General features: G+C 35.7%; 1 protein-coding gene across 2 annotated transcripts in view; it reads right to left on the bottom strand.

Annotated features, from left to right (window-relative positions):
- Positions 1–19,148: 19,148 nt before the first annotated feature.
- Positions 19,149–27,097, bottom strand: part of GTF2B (general transcription factor IIB) — a 31,007-nt gene continuing 23,058 nt past the window's right edge. For both annotated transcript variants that reach the window (XM_086390978.1, XM_086390979.1), the window contains exons 3-7: positions 26,258–26,391; positions 23,918–24,064; positions 23,447–23,576; positions 22,034–22,315; positions 19,149–19,567 (exon numbers count right to left, since the gene is read on the bottom strand). In XM_086390978.1, the coding sequence (XP_086247104.1) occupies positions 19,434–19,567; positions 22,034–22,315; positions 23,447–23,576; positions 23,918–24,064; positions 26,258–26,391 (827 nt within the window). In that variant the 3' untranslated portion in view covers positions 19,149–19,433. The remainder of the gene's footprint in view (positions 19,568–22,033; positions 22,316–23,446; positions 23,577–23,917; positions 24,065–26,257; positions 26,392–27,097) is intronic.

Consider the following 27,097-nt stretch of genomic DNA (forward strand, 5'->3'; position numbering starts at 1 on the left):
TTTTGTTTTTAAGTATTATTTCCTTTTGGAAACTTACTGTTGGTCAAAATATGTATTAGCTTTACTATATTCAATATCCTGAAGACAAGTTAGCTTTAGTTAATCTTCTTGCAGGTACTTTTAGTCCTGGGGAAGGGCAAAATCATTAAGAATCAAACCGAATTTTCTACTTCACTGGTAATACTGGGAAAATTTTGCATTTTTTTCCTATAAGTTTAGTAGCATCTTTCATTCAGTGGTTACTTATGCAATGCCTTCCGTGTGCTAGACACTAAGTATAGAAAAGTACAAAAAAGAAAGCACCAAAGTCTTCATAAATGAAGAATGGTATACATTAATGCTAAAATGTATTATATGTACTTTTGTTTGAGATTAATTTATTTAATTTTAGGACATGACTTTTTGAAAATAGGTAAACGAAAACAGATTACTAGCCATTTTGTAGTCATCTTATTCAAAAATTATGAATGGAATATTTTAGAAATGTAAAAAAGATCCATGCTATCTCTGTGACACAAATTAAGGTCGTAGTGTAAATCACATTATATGTTGACTAAGTGAAAGCTGCATTATAGATTGAAGTCTAACAGAAGTTTTACAAGTGCTGCTAATCTTTCCAAAGCACTGAGGGGTGAGTATGAGAAACCCAAAAGAGCAAATGCCAACCCATGGATCGTATTTTTAATTCAGAATTCTTATTTACCTTCTAGCTATTTTTTGATATCTAGTGTTTCTCTGATATAAGCTTCATATGTATATACAAATATAACTGTGTATTTATAAACATATGTATATAAATATATACATATATAAATAGAGGTAAGTTTTTAAAGTATCTTCTAAGTGTCAAAAATCTTGCATGATTTCTACTTCTAGTATCATGACTAAGTAGAAGCTCTCAGACATCCAAAAGGACAATATTTTGAGTCATGGCTAGTCTCATTAAAGATAAAAGTGGTCTCTGGCAATTCCTCACTCCACAGTAGTCAAACAAACTTTTGAGCATGAATCTGGACACACTAAGGCTTCAGCATCTAAGAGTTAGGGAGTATCCAAGCACAAGAGTGAGAATACTCAGAGATTAGTCCAGAGAAGTTGGAAGTTGGAGAGGATAAGAGCCAGGATGGAGGGTAGCTGACTTTGGAAATGCAGGCACCCAGAAGAAATAGAGTTGCCAAGGATGGATTTCTGTAGCACCGCTGTTATGGGGATAACAAACTTTGGAATTGCAATAGAACTTACATTCTGTGCTAAAATTCTCTAGAGGAGCTCAAGTTCTATTTTACATATCACTGTCTGTCTACTATAGTAGAATCAAATATTTTCTGAATGAAAACTTCTCTGGAATGGAAATATATAGGATTTTCACAAATCAAAATCAAGCAGTACACTATCACAGATCACCAAATAGATGAGTGACAGGAAGATATCTTTAGTGAAACCAATAAAAAAAGCAAATATAGACATCCCCTTCAAAAGACTGCAAACATTAGGACCCTTAGATGCAGAATATAACTATATAAAAATGTTTATATGCCTAAAATTTATCAGCATAAATATGTAAAATGATATTTGAAAGAAATTAACATTTTGAAAAAAAATTTTTTTAATATATATAATTGACCAAGTTTGAAACTCAGTGGAAGCATTACAGCAGATGAGACAGGTGAAAAAAGAACTTAGTTAGTCAAATAAAGCAATGAGAAAATGAAAAATCTGAAAGGAGGTTTAAGAGGTGTGGAAGATGGGAGGGAGACTCAATCAGAAGAAATGGAAGAGAGGCAGTATGTACAGAGATAATGGCTGCAAATTTCCCAGAGATGAAAAATATTTAAGAAGTACCATATTCTCCATGCAGAAACATAAATTTATGCATGGAATCATTGTTGTGAAGCTGCAAACCACAAAGGCAACATCTTGAAAATACGCAGGGGGAAAGGACTAATAGTTTAAGGGCTTCCCTGACGGCTCAGACAGTAAAGAATCTCCCTGCATTAACAGGAGACCTGGGTTCCATTCCTGGGTCAGGAAGATCCTTGGAGAAGGAAATGGCTACCCACTCCAGTATTCTTGCCTGGACAATTCCATCATTGTAGTGAAACTGCAGACCGCAAAGACAACATTTTGAAAATACCAGGGAGAAAGGACTAATTATCTATGAAAGAAAGACAAACAGTTAACTTTTCAATAGCAGCAACAGAAGCAATGGAATATTTTCAGAGCATTGAAAAATGAAATGTCAACCTGGAATTGTGTAGAAAGTAAAATTATATTTTTTAAGAATCAGAGCAATTTAAAATATTTTTTAAAAGAGTTTGGATCAAGAGTCGTACTCAAAAGGAAGTGCTTCAAGAAGAAAGAAAATGATCCCAAAATGATGATCTAAGATACAAAAAAAAGGCTTGTAAGCAAATAAAATGGTAAACAAGGAAATCTAAATAAACCAAGTCCACACATAGAAGCCTTTTTTCCCCTAGGTTAAGTCAACAGAAACCTGGATAGCAAATGTAAGAAAGTGGAGAGAAGATCAGAGCTAAAGTATTCTATTGTGTTGTTGGGGTGTCAAGGTATTGATTAACTTTAGTTAAATGTATAATCATAAAATGTCAAGATATTCACTGAATATAGTGTATATAAATTTCAAATCAAAGATAAGATGGTAGAAGTCTAAATGTATAGCAGTGTAAATAGAGAAAGCTGGTTAAAGGCTTTAGTTAAAAGCAAAGTAAAAAAGGAAATTGGCTTTCTAATGTTTACAAAAAGATCAATCTAAAATATACATACATAGAGAAGTTGGATGTAAAAGTAGGAGGAAATGTATATGATGCAAAAACCAGTCAAAGTGAAGGTGTGCTAGCTTTACTTAATATCGAACAAAACTGATTTTCGATGCATCTTGAAAAAAAGACGTTTTTGTTACCAAGAGTGGAGTGTTTCTACACAATGATAAAAGAGTAAATTCACCAAAAAGGTACAGTAATTCAAAGCACATATGTATCTAATAAAGTAGTCTCTAAATACAAACTTTAAGAGCAACTTAAAAATAACAAATATTCATTAGGGTGGAAGAGTTCAACTCACATTCTTGGACAACAGACTTTTTAATTAGCAAAGATATAAAATGTTGAAGAAAACAATAAGCTTGGTCCAGTGGGCATACATAGATTTCTGCATCCAACAATTAAGAGAATCTACATTCTTTTCAAATACGTTTACAAAATGGAGCATTTACAAAAATTGCAGAAAATTGTAAAATTATACCAATTATATTTTCTGACTAGTTAGAATAAAAAGATTATATATGAATTTTATCTCATAAATATTGATATAAAAATACTAAAAAATATTAGCAAATCAGATTCAGTGATATATATAAAACACACTTCCATTAGCAAATTAAGGATGACTTAGTTTAGAAAATCTGTAATTGTCATTTACCATAGTAACAGGTTATAGAAGAAAAGGTAATAGATTTAGAAACAGCTGATCACATTCATGCTTTAATAGGGCATGGCAGAGTTGGTTAAACTGATAAGTGATATATATAGTAAAACAAAAAACACAAGTAACAAAACTCAATGGCATCATCCCATATGAGGAAACATTCTCTTTAAAACTGGGGAATAGGGCTAGGATGCCTGTTATTACTACTTTTCAACATTGAACTCTGCTACTCTCAATAATATAAGCATTCAAAGGAGGATGTAAAATGGTTGTTATGATTATCAACCTAGAAAACTCAAAGACTACAATTAGCTAACAATCATAGTTGATCTAAGATTCTGGTTATAAGATGAAGATACAAAAAGCCGGTGACATGTCTTTGGATCATTATCAAGTAATTAGAATACAAAATATTTTTAAAAAACAACCTTTCAATAGCGATGAAATTTAAGTTACCTAAAAATAAATTTAACAAAAGATGTGCAAAATCAGTTGTTTCTGTTTTTTTTTAATTCTTTACAGGGAGACATTAAAGAAGACCTAAGTAAATGTAGAAATATCCCATCTTATCATGTGCTACCAAGTTTTCCTCAAATTGCTCTGTAGGTTTAATGCAACTCCAGTCAGAGTTTCAACATCTTTTTTTGGTAGAACTTTACAAGTTCATTCTAAAATTTATATGGGGCTTACCTGGTAGCTCAGCTCTTAAAAGAATCCACCTGCAATGCAGGAGATCCCGGTTCGATTCCTGGGTTGGGAAGATCCCCTGGAGAAGGGAACGGCTACCCACTCCAATATTCTGGCCTGGAGAATTCCATGAACTGTATAGTCCATGGAAAGTTTATATAGAACAAAAAGTCAATAATAGTAAAGAATAGTTTTAAAAATTTCTGAAGAACAAAGAGGAGGAGAAGGAATTTACCCTACCACATATGAAGAATTTAAAAAGTGTAGCAATTATTTGTAGAATTGGTACATATTACAAATTAAACAATAAGGCCAAGGAGCAGACCCACACACATATATATATATAACTTGATATACAAAAGAAGCAACCTGGGGACTTCCCTGGTGGCACAGTAGATACGAATCCGCCTGCCAGTGCAGGGGACACAGGTTCAATCCCTGGTCTAGGAAGATCCCAGAGACAACTGAGCCCATGCACTGCAACAAGAGAAGCCTCCACAGTGAGAAAGCTGCCCACCACAACTAAAGAGTACCCCTGCGCACCACACCCAGAGGAAGCCCACACAGCAATGAAGATAAAGTCAATAAAAAGTTTTAAAAAGAGCAATATGACAATTTAGTGGAGAAAAATAATGTTCCATAGAGCCAGGAAAATTGCTTACCCATATGGAAAGGGAAAAAGAAACTGAATTTCTGTGTCACACCATCCTAAAATTTCAAATGAATTTAAAAAAATGTCGAAAATAAGACATCAATCAGTGAAAATACTATATACATAGGATAAGAAAGCACTAAAATGTAAGAAAAATTCATAATTCAACCATAGTAAAATTCAAAAGTTCTGTTTATGAGAAGACATCATAAAGTAAAAAGGCAAGTCACAAACTGGAAGATTATTTCCATCATGTAACAGAATGATAGCTAATATACATTAAAAGTTCCTGAAATTCAATAAGGAAGACAGTGACAAAGTTCAAAAGATATGAACAGATATTTCACATGAACAGTATATGTGTCCAGTCTCAACTGTTCTTAGAAACTACAAAATCAAGACCATACTGAGATAAAATTGTGTGCTGTGCTCAGTTGCTCAGTCGTGTCCAACTCTTGTGACCCTGTGGACTGTAGCCCACCAGACTCCTCTGGCCATGGGATTATGCAAGCAAGAATACTGGAGGTGCCATTTCCTCCTCCAGAAGATCTTCCCAACTCAGGAGTTGAACCCACATCTCCTGTGGTTCCTGTATTGGCAGGCAGATTCTTTACCACTGAGCAATTGCACACATTCAATTGACAAAAATTTTACATTCAGCTCATATCAAGTGGTAGAGATGGAGTGGAACAAAGATCTTGTGTAAATTGTTGTGAGGAGTATAAAGAAATAGCCACTCTGGGAACACAATTTGGTGTTATCTTGTAAAGTTGAACATTTACATACTTTGGTTCCCAGCAGTTCCACTTGGGTACTATACTATAGCCTTCCCAGGTGGTGCAAGTGGTAAAGAATCCGCCTGTCAATGCAGGAGATGTAAGAGACATGGGTTCAATCCCTGTGTTTGGAAGATGCCCTAGAGGAGGAAATGGCTACCCACTCTGGTATTCTTTCCTGGAGAAAGTGCATTGACAGAGGAGCCTGGTTGGCTACAGTCAGTGGGATGGAAAGAGTTGGACATGACTGAGCATACAGTGCACTGTATCCTAAAGAAACTCTTTCTACATACACACAATACTGTTCCTGGCACTATTTGTAAGCAAAATTGGAAACACCCCAAATAGTTATCAATGGAAGAAAATGGTTTAATAAAATATAATTAAACCGTGAAATATTACAGAGCAATGATGATCAACTGCCCCTATAGTGAACGGTACAAAAGAGCAAAATATGTGAAAGAAGCTAATAAAGACTATGTACAGTGTCATAGAAGTTTTTGAAAGTTAAAAATTAAGCCAAACCAAACATAAATGTGATAAATTGCTTTTCTTTTCTTTTTTAAGCAAGTAATTGTTGAAAAATAAAGATAGGATTACCTGATGAAATGAAAGAATATGATAGGGGTGGAATACACATGATGATGCAAAGAGCTGACTCACTGGAAAAGACCCTGATGCTGGGAAAGATTGAAGACAAAAGGAAAAGAGGGAAGCAGAGAATGGGAGAGTTGGATGGCATCACTGACTCAGTTCAGTTCAGTCACTCAGTTGTGTCTGACTCTGCGACCCCATGGACTGCTGCACACCAGGCTTCCCTGTCCATCACCAACTCCCGGAGCTTGCTCAACTCTTGTCCATCAAATTGGTAATGCCATCCAACCATCTCATACTCTGCCGATATTTGAGCAAACTCCGGGAGATAGTGAAGGACAGGGACGCCTGGCCTGCTGCAGTCCATGGGGTTGCAGAGAGTCAGACATCACTTAGCAACCGAACAACAATAATACTGATAGGTAGAAGTTTAGATCTTCCGTTTGGATGGTGATTTAATTAGTTCAGTAATATTAATAAATTATATACTCACCATCTTGAATCCTCACTTTTCTCCTCTTCTACCTTATATTGCCATCTCCATCATACTGTTTAATGTATATCCTCAGCCCCCTGCTCCTCTCTTGCTTCTTAACCCTGTTAAACCTATCCAAATCTGTATTAAATCTGTTTCTGCATCTAAACAACCATGCTAGCTTGTCTCACTACCATGAAGTGAGCCAGTACGAAATTTCCTTAGTCTGGTGGTTCTCAAACTTTAAAGTGTATTAGGATCTCAGAATCATTAGATCAACTTGTACATGAGGCTTATCAATCAGATAGTTCATTTTGGTTTTTTTTTTATATTGGTTTGTATGAGTTCTTTGTATATTTTGGATACTAACTCCTTCTCTGATACATGGTTTGCAAACACTTTCTCCCATTCCATAGGTTGCCTTTTCATTTTGTTAATTTTCTCTTGCTGTGCAGTAGCTTTTTAGTTAATGTAGTCCCACTTACTTATTTAGCTTTTGTAGCTTATGCTTTTGGTATCATATCTAAAAAGTCATTGCTCAGACCAGTGTCAGGAAACTTTTCCTATGTATTTTTGAAGTCTTATGGTATTAGATCTTAGGTTTACATCTTTAATCCATTTTGAATTAATTTTTGTGAATGGTGTCAGAGATCCAGTTTCATTTTTTTGCACATGGTTGTCCAGTTTTCCTAGCACCCTTTATTGAAGGGGCTATCTTTTCCCCATTGAGTGTTCTTGGATCTCTTGTCAAATATTAATTGATTATAAATGTGGCGGGGGACATATTTCTGGACTCTGTACTGTGCTATGTCCACTTTTATGCAAGTACTGTGCTGTTTTAATTAGCTATGTATTTTAGTTTAAAATGAGCAAGTGTGAATGAATGCCTTTGGTTTTGTTCTTTCTCAAGATCACTTTGGTCATTCGAGTTTCCTTTTGTGGCTCCAAACAAATTTTTAGGATTATTTTTTTCTATTTCTGTGGAAAATATCATTGGAATTGTGACGGAGACTGCAGTGAATCTATAGATAACTTTGAATAATACAGATGTTGTGTATAGAAACACAACTGATTTTTATATGTTGATTTTACATCCTGTAACTTTACTGAATTTGTTGATTAATTCTAATTTTTTTTGTTTCAGTCTGTAGGATTTTCTTTATATAATATCATGTAATCTGCAAATAACAACAATTTTACTCCCTTCTTTCCAATTTGGATGCCTTTTCATTTCTTGCTCAACATTTTTCTCACTCCAGTTTTGATCGCTTGCTGACTTTGCTGTAGCTTTATTTGCTTATACGTTGGAGCCAGATATACTGTCTTTATGTCAAAGCGATCAGTTTGTCCTCCAGCATCAAAACACATTGCCGTTATTAAGATGAGCATTAGTTTAAGTGATGGGCTTGCATCTAGGAACTATGTTGTATACCCCACCGAACAAACACCTGTGAAAGGCATGTGAAATTGAGACCAGCTGAGAGACAGTTCACCTGCCTCCCTTATCATGTTCACTCTGAAAAATAGATTGATTAAGATATGGAGTAAAACAGGAGACAAACTGGTAGCAAAATTTACTTTTCTTTCTCTCTTGTATGGGTGTACATGCCAAGTAGGTATTTGTATAAATGAAATATGTGCTTGATGTTGCCAAGGATATATAATTATGTAATTTGTAAAACACCCCTCCTCTCTTCAAATAATCAGCACTGTGTATCTCCTAGGCATGAACATAAACAGAAAGAAATCTAAGAGATCAAGATCACCATCTTGGCACTGGGCTTTCCAGGGCAGTTTAAGTGTTCCCATTTTCACTGACATTTTAGATCTTGCCTTTTAACCCCACCCACTTTCTATTCAGTTCTATTTTATTCACTTGCTTGTCATCCTAATCAGATCTCTGACCTGAAACCATTGCCTGCTTGTGACCTTAGTATTACCACTTTTCCCTGTTTTTAGAAGCACAACAGTAATATTTAAAAATTTCAGTATTCTACCATATATGATCGCATTTAATCCCCAAGGCTATCCCTGTGAAGGTGGCCGAGTGAAGTAAGTTGCCCCAGCTCACACAGCTGCTAAGTGGCAGAGCCAGAACCTTGAGCCCTTCTTTGCCCAGTGTTTTTTTTTTTTTTCTTGTTATGCTACAAACCTTTTAAGTTGGTTTTAAATTAGGCCAGTAGATAGTCAACTCCCCCTGAAAGTAAGATGAAGACAGAATAAAATTAAAACTCCGCTTTACTTTCCCCCAGGAATACTAACTACATCAGTGGTATTACATACTTCTTATTGTATTACATCAGGAGAAATGTAATATCACATTTTTCCACTAAGTTTGATCACTTGTTTAAGTTGATGACCATGAGAGCTCTGTTTGTGAATACATATTTTTCCTTTATAACTAACAGACAATCTGAGACAATACATTTTTTTTCCAAACAACCTTCCTCCCAATACTTACCTGAATAACTTACTACATTGGGAGTTGCAGAATAATTTTCCAACGCTAGTATTTCATCTACATGTGATAACTGCCATTCCTGTTAAGTTTTCCCTTTATCCTCCTAACCTCACTTAAAAAATAAAATTGAGTATTGTGTGGGTTTTTTAAAAATCATTGTATTATAATCCATTGCTATTACTATTTTTTTTCTTGGATGCTTCAATTGTCCCCAGACTTGAACCCATTGGTGTTTGAGTACCTCCTTGCTTGCTTGTGCTATGAGATGTTCTTGTCCCACTATATGCAATCCCTGCAAAAGCTGGAATTAGCCCTTTTTATGAGAAAGAATATTTAGAAACTTAAAATCTGCTGTTGTGAAGTCATGATTTCTAAATCCTTTCAGTTGATATAGAAATAAACCTTTTTCAAAATTATGAGTTTATGCTGATTTAAATGGAACATTTCAGGATTCTTTATCAACTTTTCTTCATTTCATATTTTTATGTCTGTTCTGCCATTATAGACCCTCATTTTTAAGAGTCTGTATTTGTGATTCAGTTTCATACTAGAAAGCATTTTTCACTTGTTTTAGAAAAACTTGTTCAGTTTACCAAAGTGATCACTATATTTGAAAAGTAACAGGAGGGACTTCCCTGGAGATCCAGTGGTTAATACTCATTGCTTCCACTGCAGAAGGCATAGGTTTGATCCTTGGTCAGGGAACTAAGATCCCACATGCCACGCCACATGGCCAAAAAAAAAAAAGAAATGATATGAAAGCTTAAAAGCTTCATGTCACTACCTTCAATGCCTCAATGGGAAATAGGCAAACACATCAATGGTCCTGAAAAAATCCAATTTTTAGGTAATTGTTGTTACAGTTCCTAATTTCTATTTTCTTTTTTGCTATTTATACAAAGTCATCACACTCACAAGTTTATTTCTCCTAGTGTACAGATTCATATTTTAGATTCTCAGTGGAATCCAGGTCAGTATTTTTGACATTGATAGCATTATGGTGAATTATAGTATTTGCTTCTTCATGCTTTTTATATTTTAGTGAGCCGTTTTTGAGTTGCTGGTTTATTTTGTGAAATATGGATATAATATAAAAAAATTATGAAAAATGTGAACTAACCAAGACTAAACAATATGCAAATGAAAATACCTTATTGCCTTATCTGATTGGCACAGTCTGTGTAGGTGCATGCAATATTTAAGAATGTAATTATTAACAAGAGTTAGGTTTCTATGGAAATAGTAACTACTTTTATCTTTTACAAATTTGAAATTGTGTGAAAAAAACCTTAATCCCAGTAATTTTATCTTTGGCCCCCAAACTGCTTATAAACCACTTAGTAGACTTCTAGGGATTTCCAGCATTTAAACACTGTAAAAAAAAAAAAAAAAAGTCATAGCGTTTTCTAATCCACCATCCTGGGCTCATCAAAACCCAGGCTTTTCTGATAAAGCAAATAAGTTGCAATTTGATTTCTAAAGAACCCCTGATGCCTCCTTGGTACCTGCTTTTTCTTTACACACTGATACTACTGCTTCACTATTCCTTCAAGTTGTGTTATAGTCTAGTTAGAATAGGTAAGAAATAAATGCCAAAATGACCTTTTAAATGTTGTCATTTGAGGCCAATGCTCTAAATTGGAGACCTTTGAAATGAGGCCTATGAAGAAAAAAGCAGTCTAAATTAAAGTGTGCATGAACTGTTTGAACTGGAAATTACTTCTAGTTTAGTTAATAGAACTATATAAATTAAAAGTAATGCATATATATGTATTTCTTTATTCTGTGTTGTGTCTTTTCCATGTTGAGATGTCCAAGCCTAGAATTCGGGAAGAGGCCTGGGCTGGAGAGGTTTACAGTGGGAACAAGGGGCGATCTTTCAAGAAGTTTGGCTATGAGAGCAAGAAAGTGCCAAGGAGCAAAGAGTTTAGGGCCCAGAAGAGACTGCACTGTGCTTACGTGTTGATGGGAGGGTGCAAGCCAGCCAAACTGCTGTCATGCCCACAGGGTCCAGGCAGTAGGAGGCCACCTGGTTTGATTCATGGTGATCATTTTCAGTCTTCCCAGAGATGGGCCTAAACCCAGTGAACTCAATGGTAATCATTTTCCAGATTCTGCTAAGGGAAAAACAATCTTTCTCTGACCACTCACTCTCAATATAGAATTAATCAAGTTCTCACTTGATCCCCCACCATAATCTGCACAATACTCTCCATGCTGTATTGCATTTATTTGTGTACATGTCTCTTTTCTCGATAAGTTGTGTTTTATTCAGCTTAGATGCCAAGTGCACAGCTCTGTTGCTGATGCACTGTAGCATTCAATAAAGAGTAATAGGCTTTTATTAAGTAATAAGATTCATTAAAAATAAAATCAGGCCTTTTGTGTTACTCTACGGAATCTTCACAACAACCTTGTGAAAAACGGTAAGTATTCGCAGTTTCTAAGTAAGAAACCTGAGACTTAAGAAAGCTAAGTAACTTGTGCAAAGTCACACAGTAAGTGGAAGAGTCAGGACTCCAGCCCAGTCTTTACAAGATTCATGTTCTTAAGCTCACTATAGTCAGTTGGGATTGAATAAGTGAATGACTGGATGGGTATAAAGGAATTCAAAGGGATAAAATTCCCATAAATGAACTACCACACCACTTTTTAAACATAACACATACTCAGAATGTGTAGTTGCTTAACAAATGCTTTTTGTTGGAAAAAAAATGGAACAGTTGCAAAACTGAAATTAAGGGTAAACTGTTAACCACTGGAGGCTTCTTGCTGTCTTATTCTTTGTAGAATACAAAAAGGATTAACATCCATCCTATCTTTGTTCATCTTTGTATACATTGCTTCAAGAGTTTAATGATACTAAAAAGACCAACTCTTCATGGGAAAGGAAAGTGTCTTTTGCTTTAAAACTTACCTGCAAAACAATAAGGCCCTATAGCAGAAAACTGTATTCAATATTGTGAGATAAACCATAATGGAAAAGAATATGTATACATAATATGTATGTATATCATACAAGAATGCTGCTGCTAAGTCATTTCAGTCGTGTCCAACTCTGGGCGACCCCATAGATGGCAGCCCACCAGACTCCCCCGTCCCTGGGATTCTCCAGGCAAGAACACTGGAGTGGGTTGCCATTTCCTTCTCCAATGCATGAAAGTGAAAAGTGAAAGTAAAGTCGCTCAGTCGTCCAACTCTTCGCGACCCCATGGACTGCAGCCTACCAGGCTCCTCCGTCCATGGGATTTTCCAGGCAAGGGGACTGGGGTGGGGTGCCATCACCTTCTCCATCATACAAGAATATGTATACATAAAATAAATGTATACATATATATAAATATATATATAACTGAATTTGCTGTGCAGCAGCAACTAATGCAATATTATAAATTATGTATCAATAAAATACAAAAATAAATTTTTGAAAAATAGCACTATTGCCTGAAAAGACCACACAAACCTATTTATCCTCTTCTGCTTCAGGCATAAGGTTGACTACATCTGTAACTGTCTCAGAGGCACCCAGAGCAGTATGTGAAGCCCTTGCTTGCAGTACGTGCTGGGTGCGACTGCCGCTCATGGTCCCCAAGGCCAGCAGCCTAGGCTTGTTGGTCCCGCTGGCATTGTGTCAAGCCACCCCATGACTGAAATAACATGGGGATGTCATGATCTCAAATTTGAGATCTTAATTTATATCTAAATTAAGAACTCAATTTTATATCTAAAAAACTTCAAGAAAGTCTGGGATTTTTGGTTTGTTTTTGGTGGGTAGTTTTGCTTTCTAGCCTCTGCTATTCAGGGATGTATGCTAGAAAGAAGTTAGTGAAGTGAAAGTCCCTCAGTCATGTCTGACTCTTTGCAACCCCTTGTACTATGTAGTCCATGGAATTATCATTGCATAATAATTACACTATATTCTACAGATTGAACTTTACTTAAATCATTCTAAAAGTGCCCTTTGTTCCCCTTCCCCCATTTTTTTTTTCTTTCAGCATTCTGAATTGTTTCTTTAGGTTTAACCTAAAGGCAATTGTAAGAAAATAACCCAAAGAATTCACCTTTATTTCAGGTTGCTTCTTCAGACAATACAAGGTAAGCTTTTACCAAACCCGCTCATTATTTTCTCTGAATCATTGCCAGGGTCATTTTCATAGTAAGAGTTGAAAGTTTCTCTTTTTAAGTAAACTACTCAGTTCTAGAAACTTGCATAGAATGAGAAAAGAAACCTAAAAAGTTTAGTGCTTAACCATTTGATCTATAAATGAATCATTTTAGTCATAAGGATATACTCCAGTGTGGTTTCCTATCCCAAAAAACAAATCAACCCTCTTAATTAAAGTCAACCAATTTTTCCTATTGAGGTATAATTGAAAAATGTCACATTTCATTATATTTATATAGTTTCAGGTATATGACATAATGACTTGGTATTTTTATTGGATTGGCCAAAAGGTTCATTCAAGAAATTGTGTTGTAAAGTTATCACCACAATAATTCTAGTTAACATCTGTCACAATACATGGTTACAAAATTATTTTTCTTGTGATGAGAACTTTTAAGATCTATTTTCTTAGCAACTTTCAAATAAGCTATAATTACCACCTATATTTTACATCCCCATGACTTACTTTTTAATGGAGTATAATTGCTTTACAATGTTGTGTTACTTTCTGCTGTACAACGAAGTGAACTAATTTTATGAGTTTATACCCTTTGGTCACCTTCAGCCATTTCTCCCACTCTCCCCACCCAAGCACCAGTTTGTCCTCTGTGAAGTCATTTTGGTTTTTGTTTTTGGATACCATGTGTGAAATTGAACAGTGTTTGTCTGACTGATTTCACTTAGCATAATGTCCTCAGGGTCCATCCATGTTGTCACAAATGGCTGAAGACTATTCCATTGTATCTGTATATCGCGTCTTCTTTATCCGTTCAAGCATCAGTGGACACTAAGGTCATTTCCAGAGCTTGGCTGTTGTAAATAATGCTGAAATGAACATGGAGGTGCATGTATCTTGAGTTAGTGGTTTCATTTCCTTCAGATAAATACCCAGAAGTGTAATTGTTAGATCATATGGTAGTTCTATGTTGTTTTTAAGGAATCTCTATACTGTTTTCCATAGTGGCTGTACCAATTTACATTCCCACTGATAATGCATGAGGATTCCTTTTTCTTCACAGCCTTGTTTAACACTTGCTTATTGTCTTTTTGGTAACAGCCAGTCTAATAGTTGTGAGGTTATACCGTACCGTGGTTTGGATTCGTGTTTCCGTGATTATAGTGATGTTGAGCACCTTTTCATGTACCTGTTGGGCATCTGTATATCGTCTTTGGAAAAATGTCTATTCAGATCCTTTGCCTATTTTTTTAATTGAATTGTTTGGGAGAGAGGTTGCTTTTGTTTTGGTATTGAGTTGTATATTATTTTGGATATTAACTCCTTATCAGAGAGATGACTTACAAATATTTTCTCCCATTCTGTAGGCTGCATTTTCATTTTGTTGTTTCCTTTGCTGCACAGAAGTGATTTCACCTCACTAGTGATGTGAACATTTCACCCTAATGATGTTCTTACTGTAAAATGAAGGAGTTATAGTAGGTCATTCATTTTTAACCTTCCTTTCAAAATCGCCAGCACGTAACAAAGTCAGAGCAGAAGCAGGCTGGGGGCCCAGGTCATCACACAGTGGAAGCCTGTCTTCCATCGAAGCCCTAGCCTACATAGTTTGATGTCCATGCTACTGGAAAACCCTTAATGAAATGCCTTTTAGAGTTGTCATTCAACATCCACCATCTCCAATATGATGGCAGACTCAAAAGTCAGAGAGCTAAATTGTGGTGTAAGAGCCCAAATCCAAGCCCCTATTTTGTACTGAAGAATATACCTCTGCTCACATTGACAAATTAGGAGTGAGAGGAGCTGTTCAAATACCAGATGTTTGTTGGGCCACAGCAACGCAGCAGGATGTTGAAAGTTCTGAGTCCTTTTCTGATATTTCATTGTTAAAGAAACTGATTTCTGCATGTTAATCTTGTATCCCACTTCAACATCCTAAGATAAACCATAATGGTAAAGAGTATTTTAAAAATGTATATATGTGTATAACTGAATCACTGTGGCTATACAGCCACAGTGATTTACACATTGTAAATCTTCAGTTTAAAAAAAAAGAGGAATGATGAACTAAAAAAAAACCCAAACCAAATAATGGCGGTACCAACCATAGGTTGTTGCAGGTCAGAAAGACTATGAGGTTATGGTACTCTGCAGAAAAAAAGTTTTATTGTCAGTTTTTCCCTTCTCCTCTTTCCCCAAGTATGAGCTTGAGCCTCCCAGAATGGCAGCTAAATGTCCCCCCAGCCAGAGAAATGCCAGTAAGAATTATGAATGAAGTTTGTGCTTTTGAGAGACGCTGGTGCCCTGATGGCCTGGAGATCAGCTGAATGGCAGTTTCACAGTGACACCTTAAGATCTTGAGATCCTGATGAAAGAAGTATGTATGTGTAATATCTGAGATGGGGAGAGCAAGGTGTTTAGGGGGCCAGGGAATCTCTCAGTAGCTCTGCAATTGGCAGATGAGATTAAAACTCCAGCAACAGGAAAAGTCAGGGCCACTGACAATTGGAAATATTGGCATGGGGCACAGAGGCCTCTTGGCTGGATTAGGACCAGATGGGTAACAGGCTGACCCCTCCCAGCTGTTCATCTTGATAATTAAAGTAAATCTTGCACCTGTGATACAAAATTAGCTCAGAAACCAAAGATAACCCTGGGTAAAGTACATTTGTTGCTCTGAACACAAAGGCTTACTATCAAGAGGCATTTAGTTTAAGCAGCATTTCAATTAGTCAGATAAAAGAACAGTTTCTAGCTATTAACTCTTTGTCATCTGAGCTGATTTAAAAATAATGCAAACCTCACTCTGAGGAACTTTCCCCAGAGCCAGATACAAATACTACATTGAATAATTCTGTTCATTTAGAAACCGGTCTATTTGAAAGCTACGACTAAAATCAGTCCTGAAGCAGCATCCTATGAAATAAACTTCAACTTTATGGTTTAGTAGAAAAGAACACTGGATTGAGAGACCACCAGACCTGAGTTAGTCCTCTCTCTGCTAAGCAAACCTGGACACAGCTTTTGGTTTCTCTGTGCTTCTCTCAACTACAAAATAGGGAGATTAAACTGGAGTAAACTCAGATTCCATGAAATTCATAATCAAGTCCTTGAATGAGATTATTAGCAGAGAATGCCAATTATTGTGGCTTTCAGTTAAACCTTTGTTTCAAATACCCAAATGGAAGGGGCCACAGTAAACAAGTTTTCTACTGTTCAAAAGACGCTGGCATGCACTTTACCGTCATTGTTCATAGAAATGGCTTGCACAGCTCACTAATATCCCTAAGTTGCTGAAATGTAGGCCCTCGAACAGAAGGTGGCTTCAACTTCTACAGCTCTCAATGAAGTGGCGAGCTTTTGCCACCTTGAGGTTAAGACTCTAAGTGCTGTTCTCTAAAAATGCAAATACACCTCCTGCCTACAGCTTACTCTTTAAACAGTTTCACTGATCCATTTTTTAAAATATATTTTTAAAAAAGACCAAGTTATTGATATAGCTGAGTAGCAGGAGCTAGTTCCCTTTTCTTTTTGCTTACCTACATTTTTCTAGTTATCTTATGGCATCTGGTCCCATCACTTCATGGCAAATAGATGGGAAAATAGTGGATGACTTTATTTTCGGGGGCTTCAAAATCACTGCAAATGGTGACTGCAGCCATGAAATTAAAAGACACTTACTCCTTGGAAGAAAGTTATGACCAACCTAGACAGCATATTAAAAAGCAGAGACATTACTTTGCCAACAAAGGTCCGTCTGGTCAAAGCTATGGCATTTCCAGTGGTCATGTATGGATGTGACAGTTGGACTATAAAGAAAGCTGAGCCGAAGAATTGATGCTTTTGAACTGTGGTGTTGGAGAAGACTCTTGAGAGTCTCTTGGACTGCAGGGAGATCCAACCAGTCCATCCTAAAGGAGATCAGTCCTGGGTGTTCACTGAAGGACTGATGATGAAGCTGAAACTCCAGTACTTTGGCCACCTGATGCAAAGAGGTGACTCATTTGAAAACACCCTGATGCTGGGAAAGATTGAAGGCAGGAGGGGAAGGGGATGATAGAGAATGAGATGGTTGGATGGCATCACCAATGATGGACATGAGTTTGGGTAAACTCCGGGAGTTGGTGATGGACAGGGAGGCCTGGCATGCTGCAGTCCATGGGGTTGCAGAGTCGGACATGACTGAGCGACTGGACCGAATACATTTTTTAGCCAAGAAAATGAAAAGACTAAACAAATATTACTATACCCAAACTGCAGCTTTATTTTAAAAAGAAAATATAACAAACAGAAAGAAATTAAATACCAAAATGCTGGTGACTATTTCCAGGTGGCTCATGGGTGTTTTCATTATGCATTTTCTAAATTTCTGTAATGCACATGCACTAACCTTTGATAATTGCAAAAATAACTTTTAAAAAGATCTATTTATCTGGTTGCAGCTTGTAGAACGTCATTACTGAACAGTGGTTTTGTGGTCAATCACTAGAAATTGTGGAGCATTAGAGGAGGGAGGCTACTGCTCTCAATCTACACTTGGAAAGATGGAGATGTGTGGTGCCCAGGAAGGGAGATGTGATGCCCAGGAAGGGAGAGTAACCTAGGATTCTGTTTCTTCCTAGGCCCCACTCTGGGTGAGATAGGCTCTACGTGCCTGGAGTCTACATTTCATCACTATCCTTGCAATCCTTTATTTGGGTTATAGTGTTCTTCTGTCGATTTGTCTAGTATTCTCCCACAGCTGTGAGTAGTGCTATGTCAATGTCCTACATTTTGTGCAAGGGAGAAATATCATTTGTCTTCATCGTCTGATACCTTTCCCTTCCATGGTCAACAGAAATGACAGGGGAGGTCTGATCTTCTAATAGGGAAAATTCCTTCCTGGACCAGGGCTGGAATTTGCCCACCAAGGCCACAACAGGAGACTGTCTTTTAAATCTAGTTAGTACTGAAAAGTGAAGTGTTAGTCACTCAGTCGTGTCTGACTTTTTGTGACCCCCATGGACTGGAGCCCACCAGGTTCCTCTGTCCATGGAATTCTCCAGGCAAGAACAGTGGAGTGGATAGCCACTGCCTTCTCCAGGGGATCTTCCCTACCCAGGGATTGAACCCTGGTCTGCTGCGCTGCAGGTGGATTCTTTACTGAGCCACCAGGGAAGCCCAAACTAGTGTTAACCTCTTTACAAATGTGTAAGAACCATGAGACCTATTTTGAAGCAGTACAGTTTATAGAGATGTTTAGCATGGATTCAAGGCCCCAGTACAAACTACCTAATTAGCAAAAGGGCAAAATGTTGTTGGTCTTCGCTTACACTGCCTAGCAGTCAGTTCAGTTTAGTCGCTCAGTCGTGACAAGAAACCTTAAATTAGTGTTTGTCAAAGAGTGATATGCAAAACATCTTCACATCACAACCACCGAGGGGGGGTGCTTGATAAAAAAATTCCTGGACATCCTTAGGCCCAATAGTTTCCATTTTAAATACTGTTTTAGACTATGAGTATCCAAAATGTAAAAATAACAAAGAAGTATAGATATGCAGATTCTATAGACTAAAATGTAAACATCTGAAAACTGACATCTGGCTCTACTACTAATTATTTCGCTCAACTAGCTCACTGAGAAAAAACACATACTTACACATTCTTACATTTCTAAAGCCAGTGCCTTTCAAGGCCCCGTTTAATCACTTCTTGCTTATTAATACACAAGTATTAAAAAATCACACACATACCCTCTTTCAAACTGCAAACTAAATATGTTCAACAGTGGTTCCTCAAAAGCCTATTATTTCCACAACTTTATTAAAATAAGAAAATTAAATATATATGAAAACAGTAATGGAAAACAAGGACCTCTATCAGCTTTATTAGCTGCAATATGCATTGTATGTGATTATATATATAAATTAAAAAATTACATATGTAACATAACAAAAACTTTAGTTTTGAAAAACATTTTATTCAAGAATTTCAAATATTTTCCAAAATACAGTTTCCTAGATTGCTACAAAAGAAAGCAAATTTAATATGAAATTTAAATCATTAAATATGTTTCACTAGTATATACATACAGAATGCCAAGCAATTTATATTTAGCCCTGGAATGCGTACCATGTCTTTTGTTTTTCCTTATTAAAGGCTCAATCCAGCACTTGGTATATATAGGCTATGTACAACAGGCAAAGTTCAGTGTTCACAGGAATTTCACATTAGCTTCCTCAACTTATAGCTGTGGTAATTTGTCCACAGGGGTGTCAAACTTGAAGTCTGTAGGAAACAGATCTGGGGCCCGAGGATAGATTAGTCTGTACGACTGCCTGATTGTAACATCAGCAACACCAGCAATATCTCCAATCTCTAAAAGACAAAAATCAAAGTATTAAGTATAACTTCCATCCTACCTCCCTTCCACCTGCATTCTAATTTTGGGACCTGGTAGTATAAAATGTCTAAGTGAAAAAACAAAAATACTTTTTAACAGTTAAAAAGTAGAAAGTAGGGCTACAGTAACAACAATAATGGTCTCAATATCTATTATCTCAAAGGGTTGTTGTATTAACATTAAAAAGTTTACTATATGTAAAACATCTGAACAGTTCAGAGCATAGCAGAATGTGTGGTAACTATTATATTGCTTCCTATATTTAGAACTGACTTCTTCACAATAAATTTTTTTGAGGATCACAGAAGTAATCCACGAATACATTCTTATAAAGAAATTCACTTTATTATTTCTGTGTTTTAAAGTTCCCCTACATCTCCCCTAGCAAACCTCTGTTAAGAGGTTCTTATAAGGTTAAAACCAAATGGGATCACACTATAAATATTCTTCTCCAAACTTTTTTCTATTTAACACATCTGAGATCAAATAGCTATATATTACAGCATGATGTAGATGGTTTTCACTATTATACTGGAGCATATATATTGAGCTCATTTGAGTTATTTCTATAGTCTATTAAGGAATCCAAGAATGTGCATTTACCATTCAAACTCAAGTGTCACTTTTTTCTTCTTTTAAATGAAGTCCCAAAGGACTGCCACATGACAATTATTTGGTTAGTTATACTTAAAATAGATTTTTAAAACACATCCTTTAATACAACCTCATTTTATCTTTTCAGAGTTTTATCTTTTCCAGTTCAAACTAGTGAGATTTTATGGCTTCAAAGTGTGGATGTGGCCATCAATAAATAATATTAAATTTCCTTACCTTATGTTACATTATATTTTTCTGGACATAAATACCAATTTATATAAACTATTTGTATATCAACTAGCTGCTGGGCAGGGAAAGAAAGGACCTTATATTTCAAGAAAACCCTTCATGTGAAACACAAAGTGTCAAGAAGATTAGAATAAACTTTACAACTATTAATAGGAATGAAGGTAAGGACAATCTGTCCAGCCACAACTTCTCAATTTTCCAAGACGACTCAAAATTTTCTTGAAAAATGCAAGTGGAGCCCAAAGGGAATGGATAATGGCACATTTAAATAACTAATGGCTGGCTTCTTCTGCCTAATCATTCTTCTATCTAATTTATTACTTTTATTAACATAGGAACATACAGCGTAAGCTGAGGTAAAAGGCTATTCTGAATAGGGTATTAAGTTATTGCAGCAAGTAATTTCACTACCTCACTTTTAAATTTAGGACTGCTCCTTTTTCTTTACAAAACTTTTTGAGGATCACAGAAGTAATTAATTACTGAATGCCGTGTGTTGTGCTGGAGGAGAAAATGGCAACCCACTCCACTATTCTCCCCTGAAAAATCTCATGGACAGAGGAGCCTGCTGGGCTATAGTCCAAAGGGTCGCAAAGAGTCAGACACAACTGAGTGACTGAGCAGAGCACAGCACACAGCTTCTCCTTCTTTATAAATCTTTTTGAGGATCATAGAAGTATTAACAAATACATGCTTATAAAGAAATTCACTTAATATCTGTCTGAAAGTTCTACAACAGTAAATTAAAAAATAGCTGAAGGCTGAACAGTATTTTCATGAAGAAACTGAACAGCATACAAAAGAAGAAAGGGAATAGATTTCACAGAAAGGTAAAACCTGATGGTCAGCACACATTTATAGTGTGCGTATCTGTAGGGTTCAGGCCAGCTCCAGAGAAACAAAGAATGGCTGCCTCCTATCAAGATTCAAAAGGTAAGTTTTGAGGTGGGAAAAAAACAAGACTATTCCAAATAGCCAGAAATATTTAGGGGATACAAATAAAAACAACTTCTAAAAATGAAAAAAAATATATGAACTAAAATTACTTAATTCAAAATGAAGAAAAAAGTACACGGGGTTATGCCTGCAAAATATTTTTATTTATGAGCCACTTAAAAGCAAAATATTGTATTTTCTTAAGTTTTGATGCTAAGGAACTACCTCTTAAACACAGGCTCTGGATATTTACTGTCACACCTCAGAGAACTGCAGGTTCAATTCCAGACCCCTAAAATAAAGCCAATATTGCAATAAAGCCAAACACATGAATTTTTTGGTTTACTAGTACATCATAAAAAATTATGTTTACACTGTAGTTTATTAAGTGTGCAAAATAATTTTGTCTAAAAAAAGAATGCACATACCTTAATTAAAAAATACTTTATTACTAAAAACCAAAAATGTTAACCATCATCTGACGAACAGAATTGCCATAAATCTTCCATTTGTTAAAAAAAAAAAAAAAAAATGCAGTGTCTGTGAGGTACAACAAAATGAGGTATGCCTGTACCTGCCTCATAACTTAAAATGGAAATGCAATCACATACTACAGCCTTCACAATTTTATCAATACTCTTCCTGATGAAGAATCCTACCTTTTTGGGTCCTTTTCTCAGCTGATGCCTGTGAGGCCATGTAAATAGCAGCTGCTGCCACAGATATCGGGCTCCTTCCAGGAACCAAATCCAGCTCCACAGCTTTACGGGCTATATGAGTCGCTGCCATCTGTACTTGCTTAGGAAGACAAAGGTTGGAACAAAACCTGGACATGAAGTCCCCAGTTGTAATCAAATCCACACTGGTTTCTAAAGCTTTCAGAATAAGTTTAAAACATCGACCAATTTCTTTCTTAGAAATTCGTGATACAGCGCATATTTCTAAAAGACAAAAGAAGTTTAAATAAATCAATCCACCTAGGCCATGTAGTTCACCTTAAAAATCTATCATTTTTTATTATAAAAGTAATATACTGCAAAATTCTATCCTGCCTTAAAGATCAATCTAATTCTGAGTGACACTTCTCACAAAACTAATTTAAAATTTCTCAATTAATTTACATGTCTACAAAAGCTTTTTAAAAAAAAAAAGCTAAATGTAGGTCTTAATATTTCAAAATATTAACTTCTCTGAAGTTTCAATTCATGCAAGTTTCTTCAATCAATCAAAAATGTCTTTGATATGTATTAATCTGTTGTAAGGGGTGTATCAAGAAAATGAAAGAAAATATTCAAACTAAAGAAAGCCTCTCAAGTTACACAATGTCATACATACATGTAATCCCTGCAATTACAGATACATCAAAATGTGATTAAGTATTTGACCCTGTTCTAAAATATCAACTAACATTAAGAATAAATTTAACAGAAGTCTTAGTTTTAGTTGCAAGAACCACTGCCTCTTCAGTCTGACACAAGAAAACATATAAAATATTCTTGGATGAATAAAGGGTAATTATAGTCTTAAGCTAAAATGTACAAGTATCACAGCAACACTGAATAAGCTGTCATGTTTTCATGCATAAACTGAAAACTACATGAAAAATATTAGTTCTATCAAAGCCTTCAACCTAACTGAAAATGAAAACTGTCTAACTCAAGAGAAAAAATTTCATTGATTCTAAGACTTGACTCTCTCACCTGTAGAGACCTGTGCTTGCTGGGAGTGGAAACTTTGCTGTACATCCAGTGTACAGACTTGCAACAAAGGATTCTGAGGCCAGGCCTCAAAGCTCACAAAATACAGTCAGAAGACCTTACTAGCAAAGAACATGGGGCTTACATGAACTAACATGACTTTACATGGGAAAACAGCCTGAAAAGAACATGATCAATATGATCATAGAATTTTTGTCAAGGAACAAAATAAGGTGCTGTTTAGAAAGATACTTAAGTGGATTACTGTATGTAACCAGGAAGCTTAATTTACTAAGCATCCAAGCTGCTTGACTTTGGCCTGTCACTTTAATATGAAATAGATTAACATTTATATCTAAACAATTAAAAACTTACCTTTAAATGTTCTAGGAACCCCTTCCTGTCTGCAGGCAATATAAAGACAAGCAGAAGCTATGGCATCATTGGCTCTCCCCTTTAGGCTCTTCTGTTCATACACTTGCTTGAATAGGTTATTTGTTCGATCCTTCAAAGCAGAGAAAAGTGAAAGTCGCTCACTCGTGTCTGATTCTTTGCGACCCCATGGACTATATATAGTCCATGGAATTCTCGAGGCCGGAATACTGGAGTGGGTAGCCTTTCCCTTCTCCAGCAGATCTTCCCAACCTAGGGATCGAACCCAGGTCTCCTGCCTTGCAGGTGGATTCTTTACCAGCTGAGCCATGAGGGGAAGTCCTCAAAGCAGAGAAACTAAGTTTAATTAATTCTAGGCCATTTAATTAACCATAATAGCAAAATTTCATGTGTTCACTAAAATTATGCTAAGTCAAAGCCAGCACAGTTTACAGAATATAGACAAGAACTTACAACTATATTTCGAGGGAGGTTGATTCTGTCTGCCATGGTAGTGATTTCTTTAAATGCATTCATCATTGCCCGATCAGAACTGCTCATGGTTCTCCTATTCTGGTACTTAGAATTACCAAATTCATCAAAACTTGCAGCTCCTGTACCCTATAAAACAAACTTTTATAACTTATGCAAAAAAAAATCTGAAAACCTGAATGAACAATTATTGTAAGAAAACAACTTGCACAATCTGACTCCATATTACCCAAGAAATCTACCCTGAGCAACCTCTATTCCTCAAAAGAAAAAATACCAGGCTAAGGTGGTTTTAAAGAGTTTTTCTAGCAAATACTTTAAATGAAAAATATTATTATAGAATTAATAACATAAACCATGAAACTTCACAGACCTAGGAGAAAAATCACAATTATCTCCAAAAGGTGCTTAAAAAGGTAAGCAAACAAATCTCCCAAGTCCAGCCCCAGCACACTGATTAATGGAGAAACATTAGCAGCATTACCACTAAAAGTCAGAAGACAAAAATGCCTCCTGTCACTACCATTTTCTAACACTGTACTAGAAAAACTAGCTAATATAACATAACTATAAAATGTAATTATATAGCAATTATATTAGTATAATTATATTAAAATTCAGCAGGAAAGAGATGAGAAGTACAAATCTGAGACCAAACTGATAAACTATCTTCAGATAATATCTTTGTATATACCTAGAATTATTCAAGAAAATCACTCAAACTGTAATGAATTCATCAGAGTGGCAAGGTCAAAATTAACAAACGAAAGTCAATAGCCTACATACATGTAATCAATCAGAACATCCAAGAAAAACCTGCAATTACAAACCTGCAATTACAACAGCAACAAAAAAAGCAAAATATCTAGATTAACTTAGAAAGAAAACTTTAAAACACCCACTGAAGGATAGATATGACCTAAGGAAATACATACTATATTTCTGGATAAGATTTTTCATTAAGAAGTCAGTTTTCCCTGAGCCAATTTGAAAATAAATCTAACCAGTGAAAATAATTACCAAGTTTTTGTTTTTTTTTTAATAAACAAAGTTATCCTAACATTAAATGGAAAAGACCAGTGAAGAAAATGCTGAAAAGGTTATAAAACAAGATTAATGCTCCCAAATACTAGAATAGCATAGTGTGTCCTTAGACAACTAGACCAGGTTAAGATAAAGGATAGGAAGTCCAGAAATATTCCCAGATACATACAGAAATTTAACATATGACAAATGTAGCATCTTAAAAAATTTCTTTGCCACAAACACATAAATAATTGTCAAAGGAATCAGAAGAACCCAGTAGCAGTGGTTACCTGTTTCTGATAGGGAAAAGGGACTGCGGTAGAAACAGAGTTTAGGGGTCAAGAGTGAGGAAAACTACTGTTCTTTTTACATGTTTCTGAATCATGTATTTCCTACTGGAAAAAAGTAAACATTAAAAAAAGTAACAGTATTAATTAGTTGCAATCTTGAAGTTTATAAACGTTCTTAGTAATTTTTCCAGCCACATGCAGAAACTACCTACTTTAAAATACTCTTGAATATTGTCAACTTTTTAACTTAGCCACACCATGTTTTTCAAACTTAGTATGTAAATTATAGGGCATGAAAATATGACCTGCTTTTGCCTAATTTCTTAAAAATGGACTATGCAGTAGTATAAATTAAGTCCTAAAATAGCATATGCTTCCTGGATGAGTTCTTTGAAATAATGCCACTATTACTTCCAATTTAGATAGCAGAGCAAAAGCCAGCCAGGCTGCCAGGAAGATTATGCTACTGCTTCTATATAACAGCAGCAGATACCATTTACTGAACACATTATATACACTACATGTGTATAGATACTTTATACATATTTCCACGTAACCCTCAAAATGTCTCTAAGGTTGCAGTATTCTCACTTTACTGATGAGAAAAGTAAAGCTTAGGAGAGTCATAAATTCACCACTATTAGCAAATAGTCTATTATACAGCGATCCAATTTATCTTAGTGGTCTTGAGGGAAAAGAGAAAAGATTACTAATATTCAAGGAGCATTTTAATATGAACTCAAAGAGCCTACAACACTCAAATTTTGGGGGCAAAACTGCTTCATTAAAACAAGGGCCTGAGATATAGAGTCTGTAACTTCAATGTATTAGTTTCCCATTTAAGACAGAAGAAATAAATAAGGCAACCATCATTACCAGTAGTCTTACTGCTGATCTTAGACAGAGATTCCTCACTGGGAACAGTGACTGATAATTTTGCAAAGTTTCCAACTCCAGGTCTTTGGTCAGTCTGCACCTGGCATTTCCTGCCCAATGGATTTATTACCTTGCCAATCATAGTAGACAAATCTCCATCACTCAGAAGAGGATTCTGAGAATCTCCAACTCGAGATGGATCTTTTGTTGCTTTATCATTGCTGAAAGTTCTCCACTCAGATCCTACATCGATAACTCGGTCACCTGAGAATATAAATGGAAATCTGAATTGTCTCATCAAGATAGGATTTATTTAACACAGCCTAATGCCCAACTTAGCTCTTTTATTCCCAGAAAATCTCAACACGAACATCAGGCTTCAGCTTAAGTATCTTGTCTCAGATATTTATCTTAAAGTATTCCTATTGTGACAGTTCTATAATAACCCTCTTTAAACATTACGCTATGATTAGTTGTATTTTAACTCCTGGAATAAAGAAGTAGACAAAATAAAGACAAAAATAAAGTTAAGCAATGTGGTAAAAAGATAAAGTAACAATGAAGAATCAAGATTTGAAAAAAAAAAAAAAGAATCAAGATTTGAACAAAACGTGCAACAGGCACAGAAATAAAAACCAAAAAACACTGTTCATGATGTTATTAATACACAGTTTTAAGAAATTACAAAGTTTTTATGGGCAATGCTCTGCAAAGAACTAAGCCTAAGAGGATACTTCAGTAACTATCTGAAAATACTGAAAATATTTGGGGGTCAAATAATTCATACAGAATAAACTTAAGCCTAGAATCAGTAAGCAGAAAGGTAGGTAAACTTTTCTTTTTACACAAAAAAGCAGTGGCTAAAAATGCCATGCCAAGAAACCAGACGGGTAGATTTGGTGTAGATTACTGCTTTGAGGGGAATGCTCAATGGCTGGTAAATACCTCTACCAGAGACAAGCGTTAACAA

This window comes from Bos grunniens, chromosome 3 (genome assembly GCF_055505025.1).
Source record: "Bos grunniens cultivar Pamir isolate PY7600 chromosome 3, Bosgru_T2T1.0, whole genome shotgun sequence".
NCBI classification, from domain to species: Eukaryota; Metazoa; Chordata; class Mammalia; order Artiodactyla; family Bovidae; genus Bos; species Bos grunniens.